The sequence below is a fragment of the Rhipicephalus microplus genome, chromosome 5, assembly GCF_043290135.1.
Source record: "Rhipicephalus microplus isolate Deutch F79 chromosome 5, USDA_Rmic, whole genome shotgun sequence".
NCBI classification, from domain to species: Eukaryota; Metazoa; Arthropoda; class Arachnida; order Ixodida; family Ixodidae; genus Rhipicephalus; species Rhipicephalus microplus.
In genome coordinates this window covers 183,551,119-183,576,040 of record NC_134704.1, presented here as the reverse complement: position 1 = coordinate 183,576,040, position 24,922 = coordinate 183,551,119, and the positions used below count along the sequence as shown (strand labels likewise).

General features: G+C 43.1%; 1 protein-coding gene across 1 annotated transcript in view; it reads left to right on the top strand.

The window, feature by feature from the left end:
- SamDC (S-adenosylmethionine decarboxylase) overlaps window positions 1-24,922 on the top strand; it is a 98,208-nt gene that overhangs the window by 13,773 nt on the left and 59,513 nt on the right. The window contains exons 2-6 of the mRNA XM_037424855.2: window positions 6,874-6,960; window positions 9,292-9,418; window positions 14,076-14,150; window positions 14,252-14,279; window positions 14,515-14,557. Coding sequence (XP_037280752.1) covers window positions 6,874-6,960; window positions 9,292-9,418; window positions 14,076-14,150; window positions 14,252-14,279; window positions 14,515-14,557 — 360 coding nt within the window. The remainder of the gene's footprint in view (window positions 1-6,873; window positions 6,961-9,291; window positions 9,419-14,075; window positions 14,151-14,251; window positions 14,280-14,514; window positions 14,558-24,922) is intronic.

The following is a 24,922-nucleotide window of genomic DNA, read 5'->3' as shown; positions in this document are numbered from 1 at the left end:
TTCCTTTTGTGAAGCAAATATTGGGGGTGACCAACAGATGCTGACTGCCTTCAACGACGCCGTCCAAGTCAGGTGATTTCGGAGCGCCGACTGAAATAATGACACTAGATCGAGGCAGAATGGTGGCTTATTCTTCCAGCACATTCAAGGCGTGGTTCCCTTGACCGCGTGGGCGGCGGTAGTGCTCCTTTTATGGATAATGTTATCGACCTTGTTCTTAGGTGCATGAGTGCACTATGGAGGCATAAGAAGTACATGCCAAAGATGACATCTCTCAAGCAATGCTGTAGGACTACAAAGTCTGCAGCATAAATACGGCCATGAATGGTGACTCTCGCTGTGCCAATTCCTGCCAGCGTTAAGAGATGACCTTTGGCTGTGCGATCAACAAGAGTGGTCACGCTGTGGCTGTCGATAAGAACGTCGAGGTCGCTAGTTCGCAGTCTCACATTGCAGTTAGGCCGTGGCATTGAGTCACGGCTGCGTCGGCTTGTTCCGCTGCTTCCATGTTGTGTCGTCGGGTCACGTCGGGCAAGTGAGGTTTCGTCGTGAGGACTTTGCCTGGTTGGCATCATGTTTGGAAAGCTCCGTCGCGGCGTCGTCGTCATCGGAGGATTTTTGGTAGTTCGTTGCACAGCAACCGCACCCCCATCGATTGCTGCCCTTAGTTTCCCGGATACGGGTTAGGAGACCGGTCCCGCGTTGGGCTGCAGTACTGCAGGTTGTGCGGTGACATGCGGCGGCAGGGCGACGGCAAAGGAGTAGGTTGGACTTCGTGGTGTCCATTGAGTTCCTGTCAGGTAGTCGGCGATGTCGCGTGGCCGTGCCCCTGGCTGCGGACATGGTGCATTGACGGCGAAGCTATGTAGTGCCATCTGTCGGTACTGGCAACAGCGGTAGTGTGCCCGGCCTTTCCGCAGTGGTAGCAGAGAGGGCGGTTGTCAGCTGCACGCCAAACGTCTGTTTTCGTTGGCGCACTGCACTGGCTCACTGGCGAACAGTAGGACATCGGTGGGGGTGGTGGCGGCAGTGGCACCAGCCAACGGAAGGGCGACGGGGTGGCGTTTTGGCGTGGATGGCGAGGAGCGTTGTGGCGCACTGCTGCGGCGTAGCTCATAGCTTTCGGCTCGGGCAGTGGTGCTTGGGGAATTCAAAGCAATTGCCGAACTTCTTCTCACACAATGTCAGCGATCGAATCCACTTGAGGCCGTGCCGAAGGCAACAGCTTGCACAGCTCCTCCCGCACGATGACTCGGATCGATTCATGCAGGTCTTCAGAGTCAATGGCTTTAGCAGCTGCGCAGTCTGGAGTCAGGTGACGATTATACTGTCTGGTGCTCATGTCCAAGGACTTTTCGATAGTGGTCGCCTCCAATACAAATTCTTGGACGGTGTTCGGTGGATTCCTCATCAGTCTCGCGAAAAGCTCCCGTTTGGCTCCTCGCATGAGGAACCGGACTTTCTTTTCTTCTGGCATTTCAGGGTCTGCATGGCGGAAGTTTAGTCATTTCTTCTGTGAAGAGCATGACGTTTTCGTTGGGTAGCTGGACGCGAGTTTCCAGCAGAGTTTTTAGTACTCTCTTTAAGGACAGTGCTTGTGAAAGTGGCCAAGTATCTGGAGCTGAAAATGTCCCACGTAGTCATGGTTGACTCTTGGTTCTCGAACCACGTCCTGGCAGCGTCTTGCAAGGCAAAATAGACATGCGACAGCTTGTCATCTTCGGTCCAATCATTGAAAAGGGAGACTCAGTTGAGCCTTTTAAGCCAGCTTTCCGGGTCTTCGAGTGGCGAACTGCAGAAAGTGGGCGGCTTCTTAGGTTGCTGGAGCAAGATCGGTGCCAGTGGTACAGGCGCTGTCATCGTCGCTGCGGTTGACACCAAAAGCTTGATATTCAGTCTTGTCGGGTAGAAGCACGTACTCCAGTGGCAGCTCTTGTTTCTTACCACAAATTCGCTGCTTGTGGATTGTGTCGCTGTCTTCGTGATGTGGGCTTGGTTCACGGCTCGAAGGAGGCAACCGGTACATGAAAGAAGCAGCACCTGCACCAGATGTCACGGGGTCATGATGTGGGAGAAGGCAGGAGACTGGCTCGTTCTAGCGTTATGGTTCTAGCAATATGGCTAGTGGTGACGTAGGTTCCAGAATAACCTGTGTAGTTCGAGGAGTGGACGTGATCTTATCGAAATGATCTACTACAGTGCTGAAGCTTCTCAAAGGCTGCAGGCACGGTTCGCGCTGTGAATCGCGTAGGATATTAGGGCGATAACAAAGCTTGAGAAAAGGAGCGTAGCAATATTTTATCTAGTAAGAGCCTTCTCCTTCTTAAATATCTAAGTTGTGCCTCAGCAAGTATGTCCAAAGAGTTTTGTCTAGGGACCTGACAGATGTTATTGCAGGCACTGTTATGATAGCTCTCCTCATGGCACTTGAACATGACAGCGTTAAAGAGCTCGTTTCGTATCAGCGTTTGTGTTAGTGTGGGAATTGTTGGTAGTGAGCGAAAGATCTTGTTTGTGACTGGTGAATCAAGATGCAAATAAAATAATAATAAAGAATGGCACACATCTCACTGTAAAGAGAACCCTGAGAAGTATGCAAAGCAGCCATGGGTCGACTTAAAGTTCTGTTAGGAGGTGCTCTTGACAAATCACCGTAGACATTCATAGTTGCGCACACAGCCGCTTTGCAAGCCCACGCCTTTGCCCCACTCATGCTGATGTCTTCATTCATACTACTATGCTGTGTGTGTGTGTGTGTGTGTGAGAGAGAGAGAGAGAGAGAGGAGAGAGCATCTTTATTATGCAGAGCAACGCAGCGTGATGCTAGCGTTCTCCACTCATACCAAAGCGCTCACTGGAGTGGAGCGAACGCCCTACCGCTGAGTCATCTAGTAGGCGCTTGGAGGACTAGCGTGGCTACGGCGGACAAGGGACAAGCCCCGATCATAAGCTGCCTTGAATCTAAAATTTCCAGGTTCGAGTGAGGTTTGAACTTGGACTGTTTATGTGGCAAGCAGATATTCTACCACACAGCCATGCTTCTGCTGTAAAATAAGCAAAAAAACTTCCTCTGCTAAGAAATACAGTATAAATAACATACATGCTTTACAAACACTCGCATCCTATATGCAGGCTTCACAATAAAACATGTAGTATCACAGTAATATTACGTGGTACAAGTGTACAGGCGTGAGCATAAGTGTGCAGACTACGGGATCTGGTGACCGAAGGCATCTACACGCTATCTAGTGACGAGACACCTGCTGCTGTGTGCATGCGCGTCTAGGGTATCAGTTGGCTTCTCGTGTCGCTCGCTCCAACGAGCCAGGAGCCGAAACGACACTTGGGTGTCGCTGTCTTTGCTCCATCAAATTTGTGCCGTTATTTATTAACATAGAGGCTGCGACAATGCCGGTTCCAGCCCTGGGAGCGTGTAGTTATTTATGCTGGTTGATTCATAACTAAGCGCAGCCAGCCTCGCAAAGCCTGATGAAGGCAAGCACACAAAATTAAATTTTCTCAGCTCAGCTTGCCTTTATCGCGTTAGGCCAAGCTGAACTTAAATGAGCCTAGTGAAGTGAATGTAAGTGTAGCTGAATCTAATCCAGCCTAGTTGACCGTGGTATCGCCTGATAAATTTGGGCGCAAGTAAGCTTAAGCCCAGTCCAGGTTGCTGTTTTTATGTTAAGCCTAGTAAAGCTTTGATGTGCCCAGTGGTTCGAGAAAAGAACTCGTACAGCCAAATCCAATCTTGCATAGTTGATCAAGCTATCATTTAATTTAGCCGAGCGAAATTGGCCTAAATGAGGCAAATCTTATTTCGGGCAATATCGTGGGCAACCTTATCGCGGACAAAGATGCCAACTACTCCTTACTGATACTATATTGATAAAGTTACTTGTGTCAAATTAGTGGTAATTAAGATGCATATGAATTATGGTTGATTAATTAGTTTGATATCTAATGATGCATAAGACATACTGGTGTTTCACATGGCATAATTTGGCTAATTATGCATAACTAAGTCAATGAGGCAGCACCAAGATAAGCATAGAAAATTCTAAGTGTGGTTGATCATGGCATTATCCAACTAGTCTGGTTAGAATTGGATGTAATTACTTTATCAAGTTTTAATAAAACACACTTAAAGTAATTGAATTCAAATTTTTGAGCTCAGAGTCCAAGCTGAGGAAGGTACTAGTTACTAATCAGTCTTGTCTCATTAAGCTAAATTAAATGTAGTCAGCCTTAAAACTAATTTTAAATGCCCTTGTACTATTGTGCATTTTTCATCATAACTAGGCTCATTTAAGTTCTACTTGGCCTAATGCAACAAAGGCAAGCTGAGCTGAGAATACTTAATTTTGTGTGCTTGTCTTCATAAGGTTTTGAGAGGCTGGCTACTCTTAGTTATGCTGAGAAACCGGCATAAATCACAACACAAGCCGGGTGTTGGAACAGGCGCCCTTGCATCCACTACATAAAAAAAGGAAAACAACGGCACAAATTTGTTGGAGCAAGGACAGCAACACCCAGTTGTCTTTTTGGCTTCGAGGCACGTCGAAGAGAGTGACATGAGATGCCAACTGATACGACGAAACCTGTATGCACCCTGCAACAGGAACCTTGTCGCCAGATAACGCATTGATGCCTTCGGCACCGCAATCCCGTGGTTTGCACACTTATGCTCACACCTGTACATTCCCATTGGCATCAGAACACGGAATTATCCGAGCAACTTCCTGGTTTGAAGCTCGCCACCCAATGCAAAAAGGTACACCTGTTATTGTGCATATTCTATTGACAACGCATGCATAGTGGGTGTACTGCAAGTTTGAAAACATTTCACATGCGTAAATGCTTGTGATTGAAAGCATGCTACCCATTACACAGAGTGCAGTCATATACAAGAGCCTCATTGATACAAACCACTTTCAACTTTATCGATTACATTGTAGCAATTCAGAATTTAAACTTGTCGAGTAACATCATACAATAAAAAGTAAGCACTAAGTGGTTGAAGAGCACGCTAAAAACAGGATATCGCTAACATGTTTAACTCATTGGTAAATGTTCAGGTTCCCCTAAATGTCTTATTAAGACTTGTTAAAAGATATGCAAGAGAAAGGCATAATAAAGAAGCAGCTCAAGTGAACTCTTTCTGGGTTGGCTGCGAGAACGTTTCCCTTAGAAGGCGATGGATTTAAAAAACTCCACTGTGTTCTCAGCTTCATCTACTCTAAAATGGCAGCCATTCCTTTTAGCTATTAGTCGTAGAGAAGTGCTGCTCTGAATGTCTGTTTGCTTTTTTATTTTAGCCAGCATTGTTTGTGTATTGCTCTGTCTTGGCCCTTGCTATGTTTTTTGCTCAATTTTTTTTTTTCCGGTGGTGATGTGTGGTTCGTGCACACTAACCTGTTCTGCTTGAGGTTGCATGTTTTGTTTCCAGCAACACTGGCTGAATTTGAGTTAGGCAGCATGCTTCAACAATACCCATGTACTTTGCTTGAGGTGCCTCACTAAGAACCCCAGGTTGTCAAAAGCAATTTTGCGTTTGCAACTCTGGCATGCTTCTTAATCGCAGGCAGCGCTGACTGATGCTCCCACGTTTATGTGCATAGATACACCACCTAATGTGGACTGCCAGCGCAGCTCAGTTGGTAGAGCATCGGACGTGTTATACAAACGTCTCATGTTCGGTCCCTGCCTGTCCACTTTTCTTCCTTCTCATATACATTACAATTACTTCTAATAATATCCCCTATACTTGTCTCTGCATAATTGTCTGTTAGTTCTCATTAACATTGTCTTAATGATATTGTAATTTTGGCACCTAAGACAACAGAGATCATTTTGTGCGGCTTGTTCATCCTTGGCTGTTTGCACACGATAAGTCAAGGCTTTTACTTTTCATAATGGAGCTGATTACGGGCCCAGCTTGTCTGCGTCAAGATGTCTTCTACAACGTTAGTTGCATGATCACGTTCAGTATAAAGTTGGACAAAAACTGGCCTAAATCAAGGCTGACATTGTTAAGAACCAGTGAGATTAAGGAGGAGTTATGTGTGAGGTGAAGAGGAGGAAAATGAGAAGATGAGAGGGTAAAGAATAGCATGTGCATGTATAGTACAGAGTGTTAAGGGGTGGGAAAGAGAAGTTAATGTGAGCTGAGGGGAAGATGAGCGTAAAGAGTGATGCATAGCATACTATGGCAAAGCAAAGCTTTAGAAAAGAGAAGTCGGGTTGAGGGTATAAATTATAGTTTAGCTATAGTCTTGTGTTGTACACAAGGAGGAGAAAAAAGGGAGTGATTTGATGGACTGGAGGGGAGAGGGTAATGCTTACAAGGAAGCGAGAAGAAGACTGTAAAGTATAGGAGTCTTACTTTAGCTGATTACGGCAAAGGGAAGGGGGTGAGAAGGCAACCAGCTTGGCTGTTTTCTCAGTTTTCACACACAAGTGCATAGCTTCCAAGTTTTCTGTTTTTCATCTGCTATTGTGTTTTTTAAGCACTACAGTATTTATTGCAAGGTCTTCTCTACAGAATTTTTCATCCGTGTTTTACTAATAATGCACATACTTGCTGTTTGTGTCTTATGTTGATTTGACTGATGGATGACTGATATGTCAGTTGAAATCATTTCTGTGACTTGGGGGCCATTGTTAGACTTTTTTTGAGAAACCCAATCAGAAGATGGTCGTCCCCATTAGTATTGACTCGCGAAGTAACAAGACAATAAATTTCCAGTCTTTTGTAAGCAAAAAGCAAAACTATAATCTTGCAAATGTAAGGTGCTATGCAGAACTTACAAGCATGCAGTGTTCCTGCATTGCTGTACATGCATTGTTCATTCTTCCCCTTGCTCATTGCAGAGAACACTGGGAGTCCCTTCTGCAAGTGGTCAAGTGTGGAATCATTAGCTTCAAAAGAAATGAACATCTCGACTCGTACGTGCTCAGGTATGCTCCACTGTGTGCTCAATTATGGTCAATATTATGACAGTGTTCATCAGGAAACTGGTTTTCGAAGAATTCCACAAATTTTCAAGTATGGTTTCAAGGCCCTTAGAAATTATGTAGACTTTGCCCCGCCGCGGTGGTCTAGTGGCTAAGGTACTCGGCTGCTGACCCGCAAGTCGCGGGTTCGATTCCCGGCTGCGGCGGCTGCATTTCCGATGGAGGCGGAAATGTTGTAGGCCCGTGTGCTCAGATTTGGGCGCACGTTAAAGAACCCCAGGTGGTCAAAATTTCCGGAGCCCTCCACTATGGCGTCTCTCATAATCATATGGTGGTTTTGGGACGTTAAACCCCACAAATCAATCAATCAATCAATTATGTAGACTTTTTCTTTGCTTAGAAACCTGAAACTTTTTTGACTAAGGATTTTAGGTTTCGTGGCAAGTACACATGGCAACCTGTCAGAAAAAATATGCTGGCTCAGATTTACATATCATCCGAGCCAGAACATTCCCACGTGTCCTGTCTTGTGCAGCTTGCTTTCGCAAGTGGCGTCTTTCTCTTGTAGTTGGGCTGCCTTCTGTATGCCTCATCATAATGCATGTTTCGGTGCCTCAGCGTTTTCCATACAGACTTACCTCCCGATCGCTTCATTCCACTTACTGCTGCTTTTTCCTTCTCTATCTTTCTCCATGTGGTGCATCAAGTGTAGTACTATTTGGAAACCTTTGAAGGTCACTTTACATCTGCCAGTGTAGTCCGCAGCACAATGAGTATCTGCTGTCCTGATTTCACAAACTAAAAGAAAAATTGTGGCTGCTACATATTTAGTACACAAGTGGTGCAAAGACTGAAGTGACTGCTGACCTCTCCTCCTCACCCTCACTTCGCTTTCCTGTGCAATGTTTTACTCTCTCCTTTCTCACCCCCTTGCTGTAAGGCTATGTTCTGCAAGCATGCCTGTTAGCACAGTGGTTATGACACTCGCCTCTGGTTCATGTATGTTCCCCAAAGAAGTTTCTCTTTTTCTTTCACTCCCTCTTTCTCTGTGCTCATTCTCTCACCATTCAGTTATCGCATTTCACGCCGGATGCGCATGTTCTCGCACTGAAGCAGATGATGATGAGGGCAAAGAGAGAATGCTCATGATGATCATTTCTGTTTGCAGCTAATGGGGCTGCTCCGAGCTCAAACAGCTCCACTGTAAAAAAAAAAAATGGTATGGGAGCTATGTATCAAAAGTTGTTCTTAGTTTTATTCGGTAACGGCGCTTCTGTAACTGAATGATTAACTCTCTTGCAATATTGTATTTTGCCTACAAAGCGATTACTTTTGCACAGTCAGTGGATATTTGCTGACCTGTTGGCAGGAATAGAATGGTGACAGTCCAGTTTGTATTGAAGCTGAAAAATGAGACATTTCTTTTTATTAGGCATAACATAGCTAAGTGAAAGAAGTGTTGAAGGCTGAAATTGTTGGCAAGAGCTACAAGACAAATGACCTTTAAGTAGTTGTTGCCATTTTGGGCGTTTCCACAGATTACTGTGAAAAAGGGTAAGCATCATGTTTCTTCTTTAGTAAAATTTACAGCTTGCAAAAAATTTTGAAAATTAAGATGGCACACCTTCCCAACTCAAAACTGTACCACGAAAATTGGAGATGACAGAGCAAGACGGGACACAGCACTGTGTTCCCTTTTGTTGTGTCGTTTGTGTGATTTTGCACTTCTATTTAGAGTTATGCACTACCAACTAGCCCATCAGAATCTCCTTTTAGAAATTCCTAGTTCAAGCATTTGGCTATAGTGATCTTTCTCCATTATGATAGTGCTCGTTTGTTGGCATGAATTTCAAATGGCTTGTTAGGTTGTGGTGATTGGGTGGGACGCTTGCTCAGAATTGTACAATCCTTGTCGCCAAATCTTGCCGGCCAAATCTTGCCGGCCAAATTTTTGTCTCTCTGCATTGAGCCATTGATTGGTAAAAATTGACCCCATAAAGTGGAATGGGGGCGGGTGGTAGTCGCCATGGTAGCTCTGTCTGTAAAGCATCAAACGCGTATTTGAAAAATGGCAGGTTCACTCCCAAACCACGCCAAGTTATCTTTCCGTCCGCTTTTCTTTGTTCATATGTACATTACAATTACGTCTAATAATGTCCCTTATACTTTTATTCGCATGATTGTCTAATATATGTCATAATATTGTATTTAACAAAGAGAATGAGCCCTTAAATCTACACTTCTTTCCCTAATGCAGTGCTGGTTTTTGTACAAAATTGGTACATTGTTTGGCTGAGCAGTGCAATGATGACTGAATGTCTCATCATATTTCAGTGAAAGCAGCATGTTTGTGTCCAAGAGGTGCTTCATTCTCAAGACCTGTGGTTCCACTACCTTGCTGAATGCAGTCCAGCCTCTGCTGTACATCGTCCAAGAGCTGACGGGCTTCAATGAAGTGCTGGTCAGTGTGCTGTATATTTTCTGTGCCACCACCAGTTTTTAATCTTGTGTTCAGTTGAGGGCAGTGTAGACCAGTCTCTCAAAATGTTTATTTTCCAAACTTTCATGCTTTCTAGCCTTGATATTTCAGGGCGCGGCAAGCTTACCAAGTTGTCATTGGCTTGCAAGAATACAAAATTTATTAACTTGCACTGCTCTTTGCAAAAATTAACTATAAAATAATATAAAAACTAATATAAAGCCTTGTGCAGCTTGTTCCAAAAGTGATAATAGATTCTTGATTGTCGTGCCGTGCTCTCGGCGATGTTGGTCCATTGAGGTTGAGTGTTGGTTCACATTACTACTTTTGTTAACTTCGGGGGATGTAGAAGAAAATCCAGGTCCCAAGATTGCTGAATTGTTGCAACTAATTTTAGATAACTAGAAAGAATCTGATGAGAAAATGAACGCGATTATAAAAGAAGTTGCTGAACCTAATGAAAAGTCGGAAAGAATGAGTAGCTATCTTAATGTCACTCAAGATATGCAAAAGAAAATCGAAAGGTTAGAAAATATAGTCCAGCAACAAGCAGAACGGCTAGTGGATTACGAAAACAGAAGCCGAAGAAGTAATCTACTCGTTTTTGGGGTTCCAGAGGCCAGAAGTGAGGACGAGGCAGATTTGCGGGATGCCGTTGTTAACATTTTCAGAAGCAAGCTAGGGGTAGACGTTAAATCGGTAGATAGAATTCATCGATTAGGTAAACAAAGACAAGGCAAAGCAAGACCAGTAATTATGACATTCATGGATTACCATGAGAAAGAGAAGGTAATGCGTAATTGCAAGAAACTAAAGGGTACTTCTTTCAGTATCAGTAGCGATTACTCAAAAGAAACAGTTAAACTAAGAAAGAAACTATGGGAAAGTTCAGCGCCAGACCGAGCTAAGGGAGCGAGGGTCTCAATGGTGCATAATAAACTGAAGATAAACGGGCGCGTATTTGTCTGGGATGATAAAAATGATGAACGCAGTCTTTTTCAATCCCGGAGTGACAAGAACGATAGCAGAGTTCAAGCGACGCCAGTATTGAGTGCGCATGACCGACATGAATCCTTCGATTCAGACAGCTCTGCTGGTAGTTCGAAAACTCAATCCTAATCATAGCTACGAATTCTTGTCCAAAATGCTTGTACCATCGCAAATAAAGTTACAGAATTAGAATATCTTTTGTTGGCACATAGTCCCCATGTTATATTACTAACAGAAACATGGCTACGCAATAAAATACGTAGTGATTGCATTGTTCCTCAAGGGTACAAGCTTTTCAGGTGGGACAGAGATTCACGAGGTGGTGATGCTGCTATCATTGTTAAAGGTTCCATCCCAACTTGCATGATAAAATGTGATGTTCGCGAAACTGTATGGTGCAAGATTACATTCAATCATAGAGTATACATTATTGGCTCAGTATACAGACCACCTGCGTGTGAGCCTCAGTTTCTGGATTTGTTGAGTGATTTTTTGTGTGACCATGTTAACGGGAGCACGAGGTTGATAATGGCCAGAGACTTCAACTTGCCTCACATTGATTGGTAAAATGTTTTGCCGGGTGGGTCTGAAACAATTAGCTGTGAAAAACTTTTGGAAATTAAATTCTGTCATGGCCTGGAACAAATTGTGAATGAATCAACGAGGGTTACAGGTTCGTCGAAGTCATTGTTAGACCTTGTGTTTTTGTCTCAAAACATAAGACTATGTTTTAAATATTTTAGATGGCATGTCCGACCACAAAATGTTGTTTTTAGTCGTTAAAACTAGTGCATGCAGTTTAGAGAAACCTTTCCTTCCGGTAAAAGTAAAGGACTTTAAAAAGGCAGATGACACTTCCATCATAGATTTTCTCGAGCTCCACTTTAATGATTTCGAGCGAGCATCACATGTTGAATCTGTAGAGCAATTGTGGCAGAGATTTAAGGCCCACGTCGTAACTTGCGTTGATCGCTTTGTCCCTACTCGTATTAAGAAAACACGTAAACGAAATCCCTGGATAACACGCAGCATTATACATATGAAACGGCGAACTATGAGATTAAGGAAAAGCAAAAAAAGAGCGACGGAAGTTGCAGCTGCTCTAAAAATCAAGTTGAAAGAAGCCCTTGTGAATTCCAAAAATAAGTTCTTTGGCCAAACGCTTATAAACTTCCTTAAAAGTTCGCCATCCAAATTCTGGCGTTACATTAGTGACAGAAAGGAAAGAATTGAGCAGGTCGAACATGAGGGTTGTATCCTGACAAAAGTTGAAGACTTAGCAGATACTTTTAATTGCTTTTTTCAGTCCGTATTCACAATAGACCAGGGCGATAAGATAGGGGCTTCCATCAGTAACAGTGCAACAACCGCAATGGAACCTGTTATTATCAACCGCGAAGGTGTTTTTCAGTTACTGCTTGAGCTAGATGCGAAGAAAGGAAGTGGTCCGGATAACCTACCAACAGAGTTTCTTAAGAGATACGCAGAATGGGTCTCGTTTTATAGGAATATTTGCGAAATCCGTTGAGACACGGGCGGTCACTTCTACAAGACTGGCGCAATGCAGTTGTAATTCCGATTTTTAAAAATGGTAACCGCTCGTTAGTAAAGAATTACCGGCCCATATCCTTGACGTTGGTTTGCTGTAAAGTTCCGGAACATGTATTAGCAAAACATATTCTTAGTTTTCTTGATTCTTACCAGTTACTTTGCGCAAGTCAACATTTGTTTCGGCGTGGTCTTTCTACTGTGACACAATCAGCTGAAACGCTCCATGATTTCAATAAAAACAGCGATGACCTTCTGCAGACTGATATAATTTGTGTTGATTTTAGGAAAGCCTTTAAGTCTCTCATCGTAAATTACTTTTCAAGCTTGAAAGATCAGGAATAAGCGAAGAAGTATTAAAATGGATAGAGGCCTATTTATCCGCACGTCAACAGTCTGTAAAAATTGGAAATTACACTTCAAAACCACTGGCCGTGTACTCGGGCGTTCCCCAAGGATCTGTTTTAGGACCAATTCTTTTTCTGATATTTGTTAATGATCTATGTTCAATAGTTGAGGCTCCCATTAAAATGAAACTTTTTGCAGATGACTGCTTGATTTATTCCCCAGTTACTTGCGAAGGTGACCAAATTAATCTGAACAGGTGCTTACAGGCATTAGATCAGTGGTGTATAATATGGGACATGGAAATAAACTATAGCAAGACGACATATATGCATATTCACTCTAGTAGGCGGGAATCTTCATTCATGTATCACATCGGAAGTCACCCTATAAATAATATCGATTGTTTCAAATACCTAGGAGTTAATATTATGCACACATTGAAATGGCACTCGCATATCGATAACATCTGTTCTAAGGCAAACAAAAACTGTATTTCCTAAAAAAAAAAACTGGAACATGCCACACCAGATGTAAAACTAACTGCTTACAAAACATTCATACGTCTTGTCTTAGAGTACGCTAGTATTGTATGGTCGCCTCACCAGAAGGTGTTGTGGACAAAAAATGAAAGAATACAAAAATTGGCAGTCCGTTTCATATGCGGTAGATACCGACGACGCACACACTCAGTCACAGCTTTGTTAAAGTCCTGTGAGCTTGAGTCTTTGGAATATCGCAGGCGAAAACATCGCCTCAAATTTCTTTTTAAGATTATTAGCGGGCAAACAAAGATAAATAAGGATTTATATATTCAGACCCTTGGAAGGCGATGCGATCGTCTTAATAATAGTAGAGCAATTCAACCTTATTTCACACGCACGAATGCTTTCCTCCACTCCTTTTTCCCAGACACAATAGATGTGTGGAATAGTTTACCCAGCGCGGTTGTGCAACAAACATCAGTGGACTTTGAAAATGCATTGGACGGTTTTCTTTGTAGTGATGCGTGCTAAATTATGTTGTCAGCATATATTCGTTGATTTTTATGTGTGTAGTAACTGTTGTTTGTTTCCTATTTTTTTATTGTTGGTTATTCATCTCGTATTTATATGTGCTTTTGAATTTTTCTTTTTTGTGCGAATGTTATGTACTTTGTGACACCCTCCCTGTAATGACCCCAAGCACGGGGTTGACAGTATCAAATAAATAAAAGTAAAGAAATGAAAAATTAAATCATTTCCCGCTCAAGGGGGCCATGACGTGATGCGAAGCTGTATGGGAAGTGCGCGCTACTCATGCGAGCAGATTCTCCTCCTACTTCTTTGCGCTCACGCTAGAGGGGCCGACAGTGAATGGTTACAAACAACACAGACAAGCTCTGTCTCAAGGAAATGTGGAACGCGTTACCACAGGGAGCGTATTAGGGGAAAGCGTAGGAAAAAGAGGGGAGGCACATGTGGAGTGGAGGTGTGCTCGCAGCACTGCTGTGGAGGCGTTTTGTCATCTCCGGCGACTGGGAAGAGAATCTGAGAGTAGGAGGGCGCGCATGCGCAGCAAGGGTGGTGACGCCGCACAGCTGATTGAGCTCGACACTAAGGCACTTTGCATCAAATAAATGCCTGAAACGGGCCATATCAAAACATTTGTATAGGCTAATAGTTAGATAACTTTCAGATATAGTATTTGCCTAGATAGATGTTGGCCACACAACAGTCTATGCGTTGAGACTTCAAGTTTGTCATCACTCTTTTAGGATATCTTCTACTCACGCAAGAACTTCATGAGACCAGAACTGCAGAACAAGCCACACACCAGCTTTGAGGATGAGGTGAGAATGATAAAAAAAAAAAAGTGCCTGTTTTCATGTTTCCTGGACACCTGTATGTGCAAATAGGTACACATTTTTAATTGCTGTCTTTCCCATCACAGGTCGAAGTTTTGGACAGTCTTTTCCAAGGTGAGCAGATTTTGTTTTGTAAAGCTGCATGTTTGAGCAGATAGCACACAAAAAAAAGGGGAACTTAAGAAAGAAATAGATTCGAGGAGTGGCAGTCTCTTGTCTGTTTCTTGCTCATGTCTTTATTTTCTACACTACCTGTTCAAATATGCAGTCTTAGCAAACTGCCCAGCTTTCAGTTCTTGTAAGTCTGTAATGTTGTAACTGTGACTAAGGGGAACACTTCTTTACACAGATGGTGCGGCCTACTGTATGGGCAGAATAAACCATGACTGCTGGTAAGTAAAACAATTGTTTTGCTCTGAAACACTTTCTGACGCAACTGGAAGCGAGTTATCTCAGCCCAGATAGTTCAAATAATGATTCCTGAACTGCCCCGAGGCTCAACTTTGCATCATGCATACAAATGGGCAAGAAGTTTCTGCAAATTTGAAACCATAGGTTGGCAAAACTCACCCAGGCTTACTCATGAAGTGTATATTTTGTGGTTTGGGCTCACTCGAACTCAGATTCACAAAAATGTTCCTGAGCCGGACTCACTAGGACTCACATTCATGAAAATTTTCCTCAACTGGTCGCACTCGGACTCAATCTCTCCAAAACGCTACTCTCCCGGACTAACTCAGACTAACGACTAGATCTGAGTCTGTGCGAGTCCGAATGGGTAGACTCGTGAGTCCGTTAGCCTTGAATTAGCTTCTTTGATCATGCTGCCAATGCATTTAAACACAATCATCTCGCGTAATTAGTGCTATTCTTGGCGCCGTTTCACATTCTAGATTTGAAAACTAATTCAGAGTGCTTGCAAACCGGTAAGGTCATCTTTATTTTTAGAGATGGGAGCATAACATTTTTTCATCAATAACTTTCCCGGAAGAGTTAGTGGGGGAGAGATCAAGGCAACCCCCTATGTAATTTATGCCTCTAATCAATAGATACTAAAATGATGTACCACTGATACCTGTTAGTAGACGTGAGTACAAATATGAATGCAAGTAAGGCAAGTATTGATTTATTGAGCCGAACTCAAGTGTACTTGCACTTTGCAAATTTTCTTCAACTGGACTCGCTGACTCACTCTCGAAAATATTACTCACCCGGACTCACTGAGACTCGCGGCTGGATCCAAGTGAGTCGACTCATGAATGATTTCGCTGACCTATGCTTGAAAACAAGTCAGATTAACATTCAAAGGCTTGCTTGCTAGAGCAAAAAAAACAGCCCAGTTCAACATAATGCCAAGGCTCTGCTGACGTATGTTCGCTGCACTGCATGCGCTGCATTGGTCTGCTAAAAAAGTGCCCACTGCACTACACGTGAGACATGTGTGTCTGTAGGAGTGCTTGAGCTTGCATGTGCACTGAATTTGAGAGAAACGTTAAACCATGGGATAAAAACAACACCATCATGTAGAAAAAGAAATGAATGCTTGTAGGCATGCACTGCCAGAAGTTGAAAACATGAACGGCGTTCGGTGTAGTTTCTTCACCGATTCATAGCTTTAACATGTACACTTCCTTCTACTGGATCCACCTGTGATCTACCAGCTCCTGCTGGTATTCTAGGTTCTTGCTGTCACGTCGAGTAGCCTGAGGACTTCAAGCTCGGTAGTCTTAGTTGTTTTGCTTCGTAGAAGGCTGTAATGAACATCCAACAGGAAAATGCACCAGAAACATCGGAGAGGGCTCTTTGGTGTGCCCATGTATGTAGGTGAACTGTTTTGAATCAGAAGCCACCTCTACTTCCAGTTGCACCTTCGTTTCTTCGCTGTTGAGCTTGCTCTTTCCAAGTGATTAATCAACAAAGAGTTGACTTTTCTGGCAAATCTGCCTCACCAACCACCCAACCAGTGTTCTCCACCTGAAGTAAACTTCAAATGTCCTCTGTAGGTTGAGAATGGTGCAATGGGGAGCTCATCATGATGCTTGTATCTTATATCAATGCATTTGTTGAGAAAACGTATGCCTTGCTTGGGTGACAAAGCGTAGAGCGAGACTTGGAACTCCGCAGTAAAATATTCAACCCTCATATTTTCTCGTTGGGGCACACAGTGGTTATCTCGATTGGTAGGAGCGTTCTTGGGAAACATTTCAACATGTCCTGGCTCCATACACTGCTAGACAACTGCTTCGTATCACTCCGATAAGGCTTCTTTTGCCGATTGCCTCGTTCTAACTTTTTGTGAATGTATAGGTGTGGCATCATGATCAGTTCCATGTGGCTGTTTCAAGCCTTTTTTGCAGGCCAGTTCCACTATACTTCTCCCATTTTCTTTGGGAATCATTCCTTTAACGCCTACAGTAGTGCAGGCGTTAAAGTTCACGTGGACTCGTGTAAGTGCGCTTCTTTAGAATCGGTCATGTCCGACGCTTCGAGGGGTCAGAACGAGTGTGGAATCTGCGAGATTGCATTATCGTCGCTAGTCGTTCCCACTCGCAAAACTCAGATCAAGAGGTGTCTTGCCATCAAAAGTCAAGAGGCACTCTGAAGACAGTCCTCGCAGTGTCCATCCAAGGGCCTTGTTGATTGAGGCCAATCCTGGGATTTCTATGCTTATTATTTCTCCAGTAGTCAACTTCCATAGGTAGTCAGCTCTAATCAATTTCTGTCTCCACCTTAAGAAATTTATTTTTGTTAGCAATGACTTGGCTCTTGAGACAAAACTGCTGCAAGATGGGGCTATCTGCTGTTAGCGATACAATGTTGTCACTGATAGCAGAGACGACTATTGCCTGAACGATGTGAATGTCTGTACAGTACTGGCTGCTCAAGGGAACTTCAATGATCATTTGTTTTCCTGCAGAACTTGAGGAAATGCTACCAAACGTGTTGAATGAAACTCTAGTTTCTCCCAGCAGCTTAAGTTGCATTTTTTCACGTGAGCTCTGTGCAGATGTTTGAAGAATAGGCATTGGCTGTTTGCATTACTTCTGCGGTACAGTTGAACCCCGCTGTAAGACGCACTGATGTAAGAAACAACTGGGTATAAGAGACAAGTGTGCTTACACTAAAATAGGTGTTGATAAGATAATGCATACTCATGCCCTGCTTATGAGTATGCATTATCTTATCAAGAGACTGCTTATTTCTCCCCAATTCCTGTCTCTTGTGAAGGAATTCAACTGCATTCATGCCAACTATGCATGGATGATGTGCGAACCAAATGGTGTGGTCACCCTGCTGACCAGTGTCAGGGCATAAAGAAAATTAAAACTAAAAAAAAACTGGTTTTGACCAGAAAAGAAACTTGACCAAAATTTGACACTTGCTATGCACTGTTCGAATGTGAAAAGCAGGTAGAATACACATGATCATGCACTAACAATTTCTCGAAAAGCACAAGTAGGACCCACACAAACTGACAGTGTTCACACTCGTGTGTGTTCTGCCTGTGCTTTTCGTGTTCAAAAAGCAAGTGTCAACTATGTACATCCAACCAGCCCCTACTGTGGCCCTTTTAACCAAAATGTTGTCTATTATTTCATTCCAGAGTGATACTGAAAGTTTTAATGCGATAGCGTTAGAGAGCTCGTGTCGCAGAAATTCCGAAGTCGTCATTGACCCTGTTGATTGTGATCAAAAAATCGTCCATGAGCGAAAAAGCAAGTTACAGAGATCGCCGCAGGAGGCCGCTACTTGTCCGCGCGTGCGCGCGGTCACACTGAAAAAAACCACGCATTCGAAGAAAATAAAAAGTGCTCAAGGTCACGAGGTGCGGGTAACGTAGTTTCTTTGGCCTTGCCACCCCTCCCTGCTCAGCTTCTAGCGCTTTCTTCGTCTGAATGAGAGAAGAGGTAATGCAATTGCAGCTAGCGACAAACCTTTGTAACTCCACTCGCACTGGACGAATTCTAAAAATGTGTGCGGCGTTGAATTCATGAGGCAATAAGCTCTTCTAGTAAGTTCATTCCATGGTTACTTGAAAAAGTGTTTCAGGGCCCCTTTATCGGATTTTGTTCGACAGGTGTCACGACAAAAACGAGCCATTCGGCGATTTGTAGGCGCATTTGGGAGGCCGCAATCTACGCCGAAAAAAACTGGGATAGTGCAGTCATCGCCACTAAAAACACACAGGAACTTTCAAACGGCTCAAAAAATGGACAACTATGTTCATTTAGCGAAAAAATATCATACCTTCTTTAGGGGCATTGATCAAGCAAACTGCAAATGCTAGTTAATGTGCTGCTATCTAGTTGTGAGGCATTGTGAGACTATGGCCTTCGAGATGACGAGCGCGCAGCGTGTGTCTTGGAGGCCATGCGACTTTTGCTTTAGATGAAAAACCTGTATGTTCCATTCGGGCGCGTGCGCTGGTACAATCTACTGTGTGCGTGTGTGAGTGTATGTAACGAAATGTATTGATAAGTATGCACTTGGCGGTTGAAGGGCGCACTAGGGGCCGGATTTCGCTATCGCCTTCAACTCTTAATAAGGTGAAGCTTTAGGGCCCCCACTTTTTTTTATCGTTTTTTGGTTCACTGAGGTCATGCAATGTGAGCATTAATACATGTCTCGGGGAACAATACAAGCAATTACCTCAGGCTGGAATTCCAACGAAAAGATGTGTTGAAATTGCATGAAAAGCAATAGCAATGGAAACCAGAGATCTTTTTATTAACTGTAGTGGACTTTCGTGTGCCTCTAACAAGCCACCGTGGAAAAGGCATTCTCAGGGCGGAAGTTTGTTAATAAGAACATCCATCTCTCTCTCATATGCGAGGTAGTCCGCCTCTGTGGAAGATTGGCTGGGGTGCTTGGTTGCTGACCCAAAGGTCGGGGGTTCGATCCTGGTTGTGGCGGTCGCATTTCGATGGAGGCAAAACTGTAGAAGCCCGTGTACTGTGTGATGTCAGAGCACATTAAAGAACACCAGATGGCCAGAATTTTCAGAGACCTCCACTACAGCGTCTCTCATAATCGTGTTGGGGTTTTGGGACGAAACACCGGATAATATTTATTTATTTATTTTATTCATTTTCACATACTGCAACCTAGTTAAAGGGCCATTGCAAAAGTGGGTAAAGAACAGTAAATAAATTAAATTATCCTATGAGAGGCATACACTCGTTCATTTGCTGCTCGTGAGATCATGCTCACTCCCTGGCATAAAGCATTGAGCCTGCTAAAAAAATTCGCCATTCACTTTTGAGAAAGTCCACTATAACTTACAATGGCACTGGTATGGGCTGATTTATAGGGATTCATTATACACTTAGTTGTGCTCCCCTAAAGAATGTGGGGAGAGCTTGTCCTACTTCTGTCCCACTTGCTTATGGAGCCAGAGTAACTATAAGATGAAACCAATATTTTTTTCTCCTTACTCTAACTTAAAATGTTTGCATACAGACAAATAAAATTACGAACTGGCATGGAACATTTTTTTTGTTTGTTTCAGAACGGGAACAGCATGAAACTTTTAGCAGTGAAACGAAGCCAAAACCGAAACTAAAAACGTTTTGTTTCGACATCCATCCTGTGACGCTGTCGCCGTCTCGGGGATCAGGGTTCAGTGCATACAAACCTCAATTGGTGCAGTCATCAATCGGTTTCACTAGTTAAGTCAAATAGTATCTCCGAGACGGCTGGACAAGTGCCTATTCATGTTTCGGTGTGGAGTGGCATCACATACTTTTCCTGATGGCACTCGTCAGTGTAAGCTTCATGCAACCTGTACTCCTCAACCATTGAACCATTTTTCCAAGTGCATATCAACGCCATCTCTACTGCTGCACTGCCAGCCTTCATTTTTGCCACAGATTGGCATTTAATATGATGCTCTTTTAGCAAATGGTAGGAGACATAAGTGTATTTTTGTCGCTTCTACAAATATTTCTTTTATGCCATCTTGGCATTTCCGGCTGAATTTTATATTGCAAGATCAACTTGCTGTTTGCATGGCCTGTGAACTGCTTTAACAGGGGACATGGCAATGAAAATTGCTCGTTATTTATAGAGATAATGTGGTGAAATTTGGCATGCAGATGTCAATAATTATGCTGATAATATAACTATTATAAGATTGATTGCTTGAAGCTGAGACTTGAATGCTCTAATGGTGACACTTAAATGCTTAGTGTGTTGAGGAAATGCCATTTAATATAGAGTTTCACCTTGGAACATAGCCCTCACATAATAGCAATCGCAGAGACATAGTTTCACAGTGATGTACTTGATGTGGAAGTTACACCACCAGGTTACGTTAAATAAGGAAAGATTGATTGTGATAAAAAGAGACATAGAATATCAAAATTTACCACATCCTGGTGATATTGAAGTCGTCTGGGTAAAGATTCGAATAAATGATTACCTTGTGTATATTGGAGTTATGTGCAGACCCCCTTTACTCCTGCCAAGACTCTTATGAACTTAAGATGTTTTATGGGCTCTAATATATGCCTGGACGATAAAATAATCTTGCTTGGGGATTTCAGCCCACGCGGTATTCAATGAGATTCGCATAATAAGGGGGGGGGGGGTTTACAGGAACAGAGGTAGCACATTGTCATTGTCCTTTGCATCTTGCCTTTTGTTTTAACCTATGCCAAATTGTCTAAATACACACATTTATACAAGGATGCATCCACTACTCTTGACTTTGTTTTTGTATCATCGCTTCTAGAAACAAATGTCAGAACCTGCAATGTAATTGATGGAAAATCAAATCACAAGATTGTTACCTTTTGCTTAGATATGGCGCAAGTGAAGTTTCATGGTGACTGCGAAAATACAAATCTAAATTTTGTGGCTGCTGGTATACTTTTGTTTTTTAGAAAAACTTTAACACTCTTTCGATAGCTTTGTTCTCCTGCAAAGTTCAAATCAACCCCGCCGCGGTGGTCTAGTGGCTAAGGTACTCGGCTGCTGACCCGCAGGTTGTGGGATCGAATTCCGGCCGCGACGGCTGCATTTCCGATGGAGGCGGAAATGTTGCAGGCCCGTGTACTCAGATTTGGGTGCACGTTAAACAACCCCAGGTGGTCGAAATTCCCGGAGCCCTCCACTACGGCGTCTCTCATAATCATTAGGTGGTTTTGGGACGTTAAACCCCACATATCAAAGTTAAAAGCAAGTACACATAGACTATGGGATTATTTCTCACAAGTGGTTAATGAATGCATTCAAATGTACGTTCCAACTTGACAAAAAAAAAAAGACAGCTAAGAAAAATCCTTTGATTATGCCTGAAGTGATTCATGCCAGAAGGCAACTGAAATATAATTGGAAAGCTCACTCGAAGAAACCTTGCCCTGAACGAAAGACAACCATTCACAAGATGACCCGTGAGTTGAGATGTTTAGTTAAAAATTCTAAAGATAATTAGTATAATGTTAGAAGTTTTTCTACGAAGCACGACAAAAGTTTTGGAGATATGTGAATTTGAACTTGCGAACCCTGCTTGAGGCAGATGAAAAAAAAATCTGAAAGCATGTGCCAAAAGTTTTAATGCCCGTTTTTCATCAGGATTCACCTACGATGATAAAAAAGTACAGTCTTTTATGTGTCATGGAAGAAATAAGGATTAGTGAACAAGAAGTGTTGAACCTGCTCCTTAACATCGACAAAAAGAAAATTGCAGGACCTTAGGAAAGGCCAAATGAATTCTTATATAAGTACAGAGTTTGGGCTTCAATGTATTTGACAATTATTTTCTAGTCTTCAATAACTAGTGGTTGCTTTCCCACTGCTTGCAAAGGTCGCTAAGGTTGTACGGATACATAAAAGTGGTAATACATCATCAGCCTGACTATGTCTACTGTAGGACAAAGGCCTCTCCCATGTTCCGACAGTCAACTCGGTCCTGTGATTTCTGCTGCCATTTTATACACGCAAACTTGTTAACCTCCTCTGCCCACCTAACTTTCAGTCTCCCCGTAACCCGCTTGCCTTCTCTGGGAATCCAGTTAGTTAGCCTTAATGACCAGCGGTTATTCTGCCCACATGCTTTATGCCCAGCCCATGTCAATTTCCTCCTCTTGATTTCAACTACGATATCCTTAACGCTGGTTTGTTCCTTGATCCACTCTGCTCTCTTCTTGTCTCTTAATGTTATGCCCATCATTCTCTTTTCCATCTCTTGCTGCGTCGACCTCAATTCAAGCTGAACCCTTTTTGTAAGTCTCCACGTTTCTGCTCCATAGCTAAGTACCAGCAAGATACAGCTATTATATACTTTCCTTTTGAGGAATAGTAGCAACCTACCACTCATGATTTGAGGGTGCTTGACAAACGTGCTCCACCCCATTCTCATTCTTCTAGTTACTTCTGTCTCGTGGTTCAGCTCCGCGGTTATTACCTGTCTTAAGTAGACGTAGTGTTTTACAACTTAAAGTGCACTATTTCCTATCTCGAAGTGCCGTTTCCTTCCGAGGCTGTTGTACATTACTTTCGTTTTCTGCAGATTAATTTTAAGACCTACCTCTCTGCTCTCCTTCTCTAACTCCGTAATATAGTGAGTTGCAGCACATCCCCTGAGTTACTCAGCAATGCAATCTCATCAGGGAAGGGCAGATTACTAAGCTACTCTCTTAACTTTTATCCCTTACTGTTCCCATTCTAGGCCTCTGAAAGTAAGCATGCAGTAAATAGCATTGCAGAGATTGTATTCCCTTGTCTTACACCCTTCTTGATTGGTATTTCTTTATGGAGCTCTATGGTGGCAGTTTATCCCCTGTAGATTTCTTCCAGGATGTTTATATGTACTACATCGATGCCCCGATTCTGCAGTGTTTGCATTACTGCTGATATCTCTAATGAATCAAACGCCTTCTCGTAATCTGTGAAGGCCATGTATAGGGGTAGGCTGTATTGAGAGCGTTTTTCTATTATCTGATTGATAGTACCGTATTTACTCGCATAATCCTCGCACTTTTTTTGCTGGAAAAACGATGAAAAGTTGGAGGGTGGGAGAATTACGCGGGGAAAACTTTCTACGAAAACGTACAGAGCGAAAAAGAAAAATTATGTTAAAATTAAAATTAAAATTAAAAATTAATGTTGGTGGGATTCTCACGCCAACATTAACAGCAAGCTTTAAGAAATACTAATTAAAACTTACCTTAACAATAAAAGCAGAGGTTCAACACAAGACAAGATTAAATTGAGACACAAAAAGTGGAAGCAAATAGTCGAGAATTAGAATACCATATGCAAAGCTTGCGGACGTTGCGGGCGTAGCGGTAGCGTTCATCGCTCAACAGGAGCCCTCAAAAGGTAAGCGGGGGACGTCAGTATTGGGCTGATGGCTATTTAACAGAATTTTCCGCAGTTTCCTTCTTAAGAAATAAAATTTACCATCAATTCTAAGGGCCCACCGGCGGCCATGTTGCCATTCTTTAGTGCATTATCTATCACTTACAACTTGAAAGCAGCCGTACAGCTTCAGTATCGCCTCATAACTTGACAAGGTTACCGACGCAACATACAAAACACGCCGCAACGTGCACTGGCTACTTCGGCTTCGCTTGAGTTGGATTGAATCTCTGTGCAATAGTATGCCTGATGCTTAAGAGATGGCGCGCATTATTATCATCAGTGGCTGGAAAGAACAGACGACATTATTGCAGCAGTTTTCGGGGGTGTGATAATTACTCCAGAAAAAAAAAAGAAATCTTATTTTTGTTGGGCGATGTGGGGGGTGCGAGAATTGTGCGAGTGCGAGGATTACGCGAGCAAATACGGTATAGATGCTGCTATCCTACAAGACGGCGGAAGGACATCATTCCTGAGTACTATGCATACTTTTGTCAGAAGCCACCAGCGTTATCTATCTATGGAAGCCACTCCCCTTGTGATGGAGCTTCAAGCCATCCATGACGCAATCCAGCATGCTACCTCTAAACTGCCCACAATTAAGCAGATTGACATATACACTGATTCCTTAGGAGCTATTAAGGAGCTCAAGAAAGTACACAAGGGGATGGAGATCTGCGAGGCGATTCATTAACTGAACCATAATACGGCTACTTGCGTAAAAGTACATTGGATTCAAGGCCATGCTGCGAACTCACACAACATTGCTGCTGACCAGCAGGCGCACTGCCCTCCAGACATAGACCTTCCAGCCATTCCCCTTTCACCTCAGCTCCTAAACTTACTCCATACCCGTAAAAATGTTCTTAGGCAGGATACACGTGCTCTCATTCCATCGTGTGTCTGCTCTCTCCCCCCTCACCTTACTAGGGCGGAGGAAGTTGTGCTTAGGAGGCTTTGGGCAGGGCTGGCCCTTACACCGGCCGTTATATCGTCACGGAACTGGTCACATTTACGAGTTGGTGATACGTTTTTGTATTGTCCTACTCCTGCGATGCAAGCAGATGCATACCGCCTTTTATGGACATGTAAAGGGTTGCAGCCAGAACGCTCCCGTCACCTCGCTTGAGCCGGCCTTCGCTACAGCGACACAGCCAGTTACAACCGCTGGATACATGAAAACAGATTCCACAAGACACTACTTCACTTCATACACAACACCAGCCTAACAGCACTCATTTAACACAAAAATATTATGCCTTAAAGGCAAGTCTTTGTGCAATAAAAAAAGAACGAGTCAAACCCCCCTCCCCCAACTTGCAACCCCTCCTAGAAAAAAAAAAAAAAAGTTGACTCCGAACACAGCCTCATGCTGTCTCCATAGCACACTATAG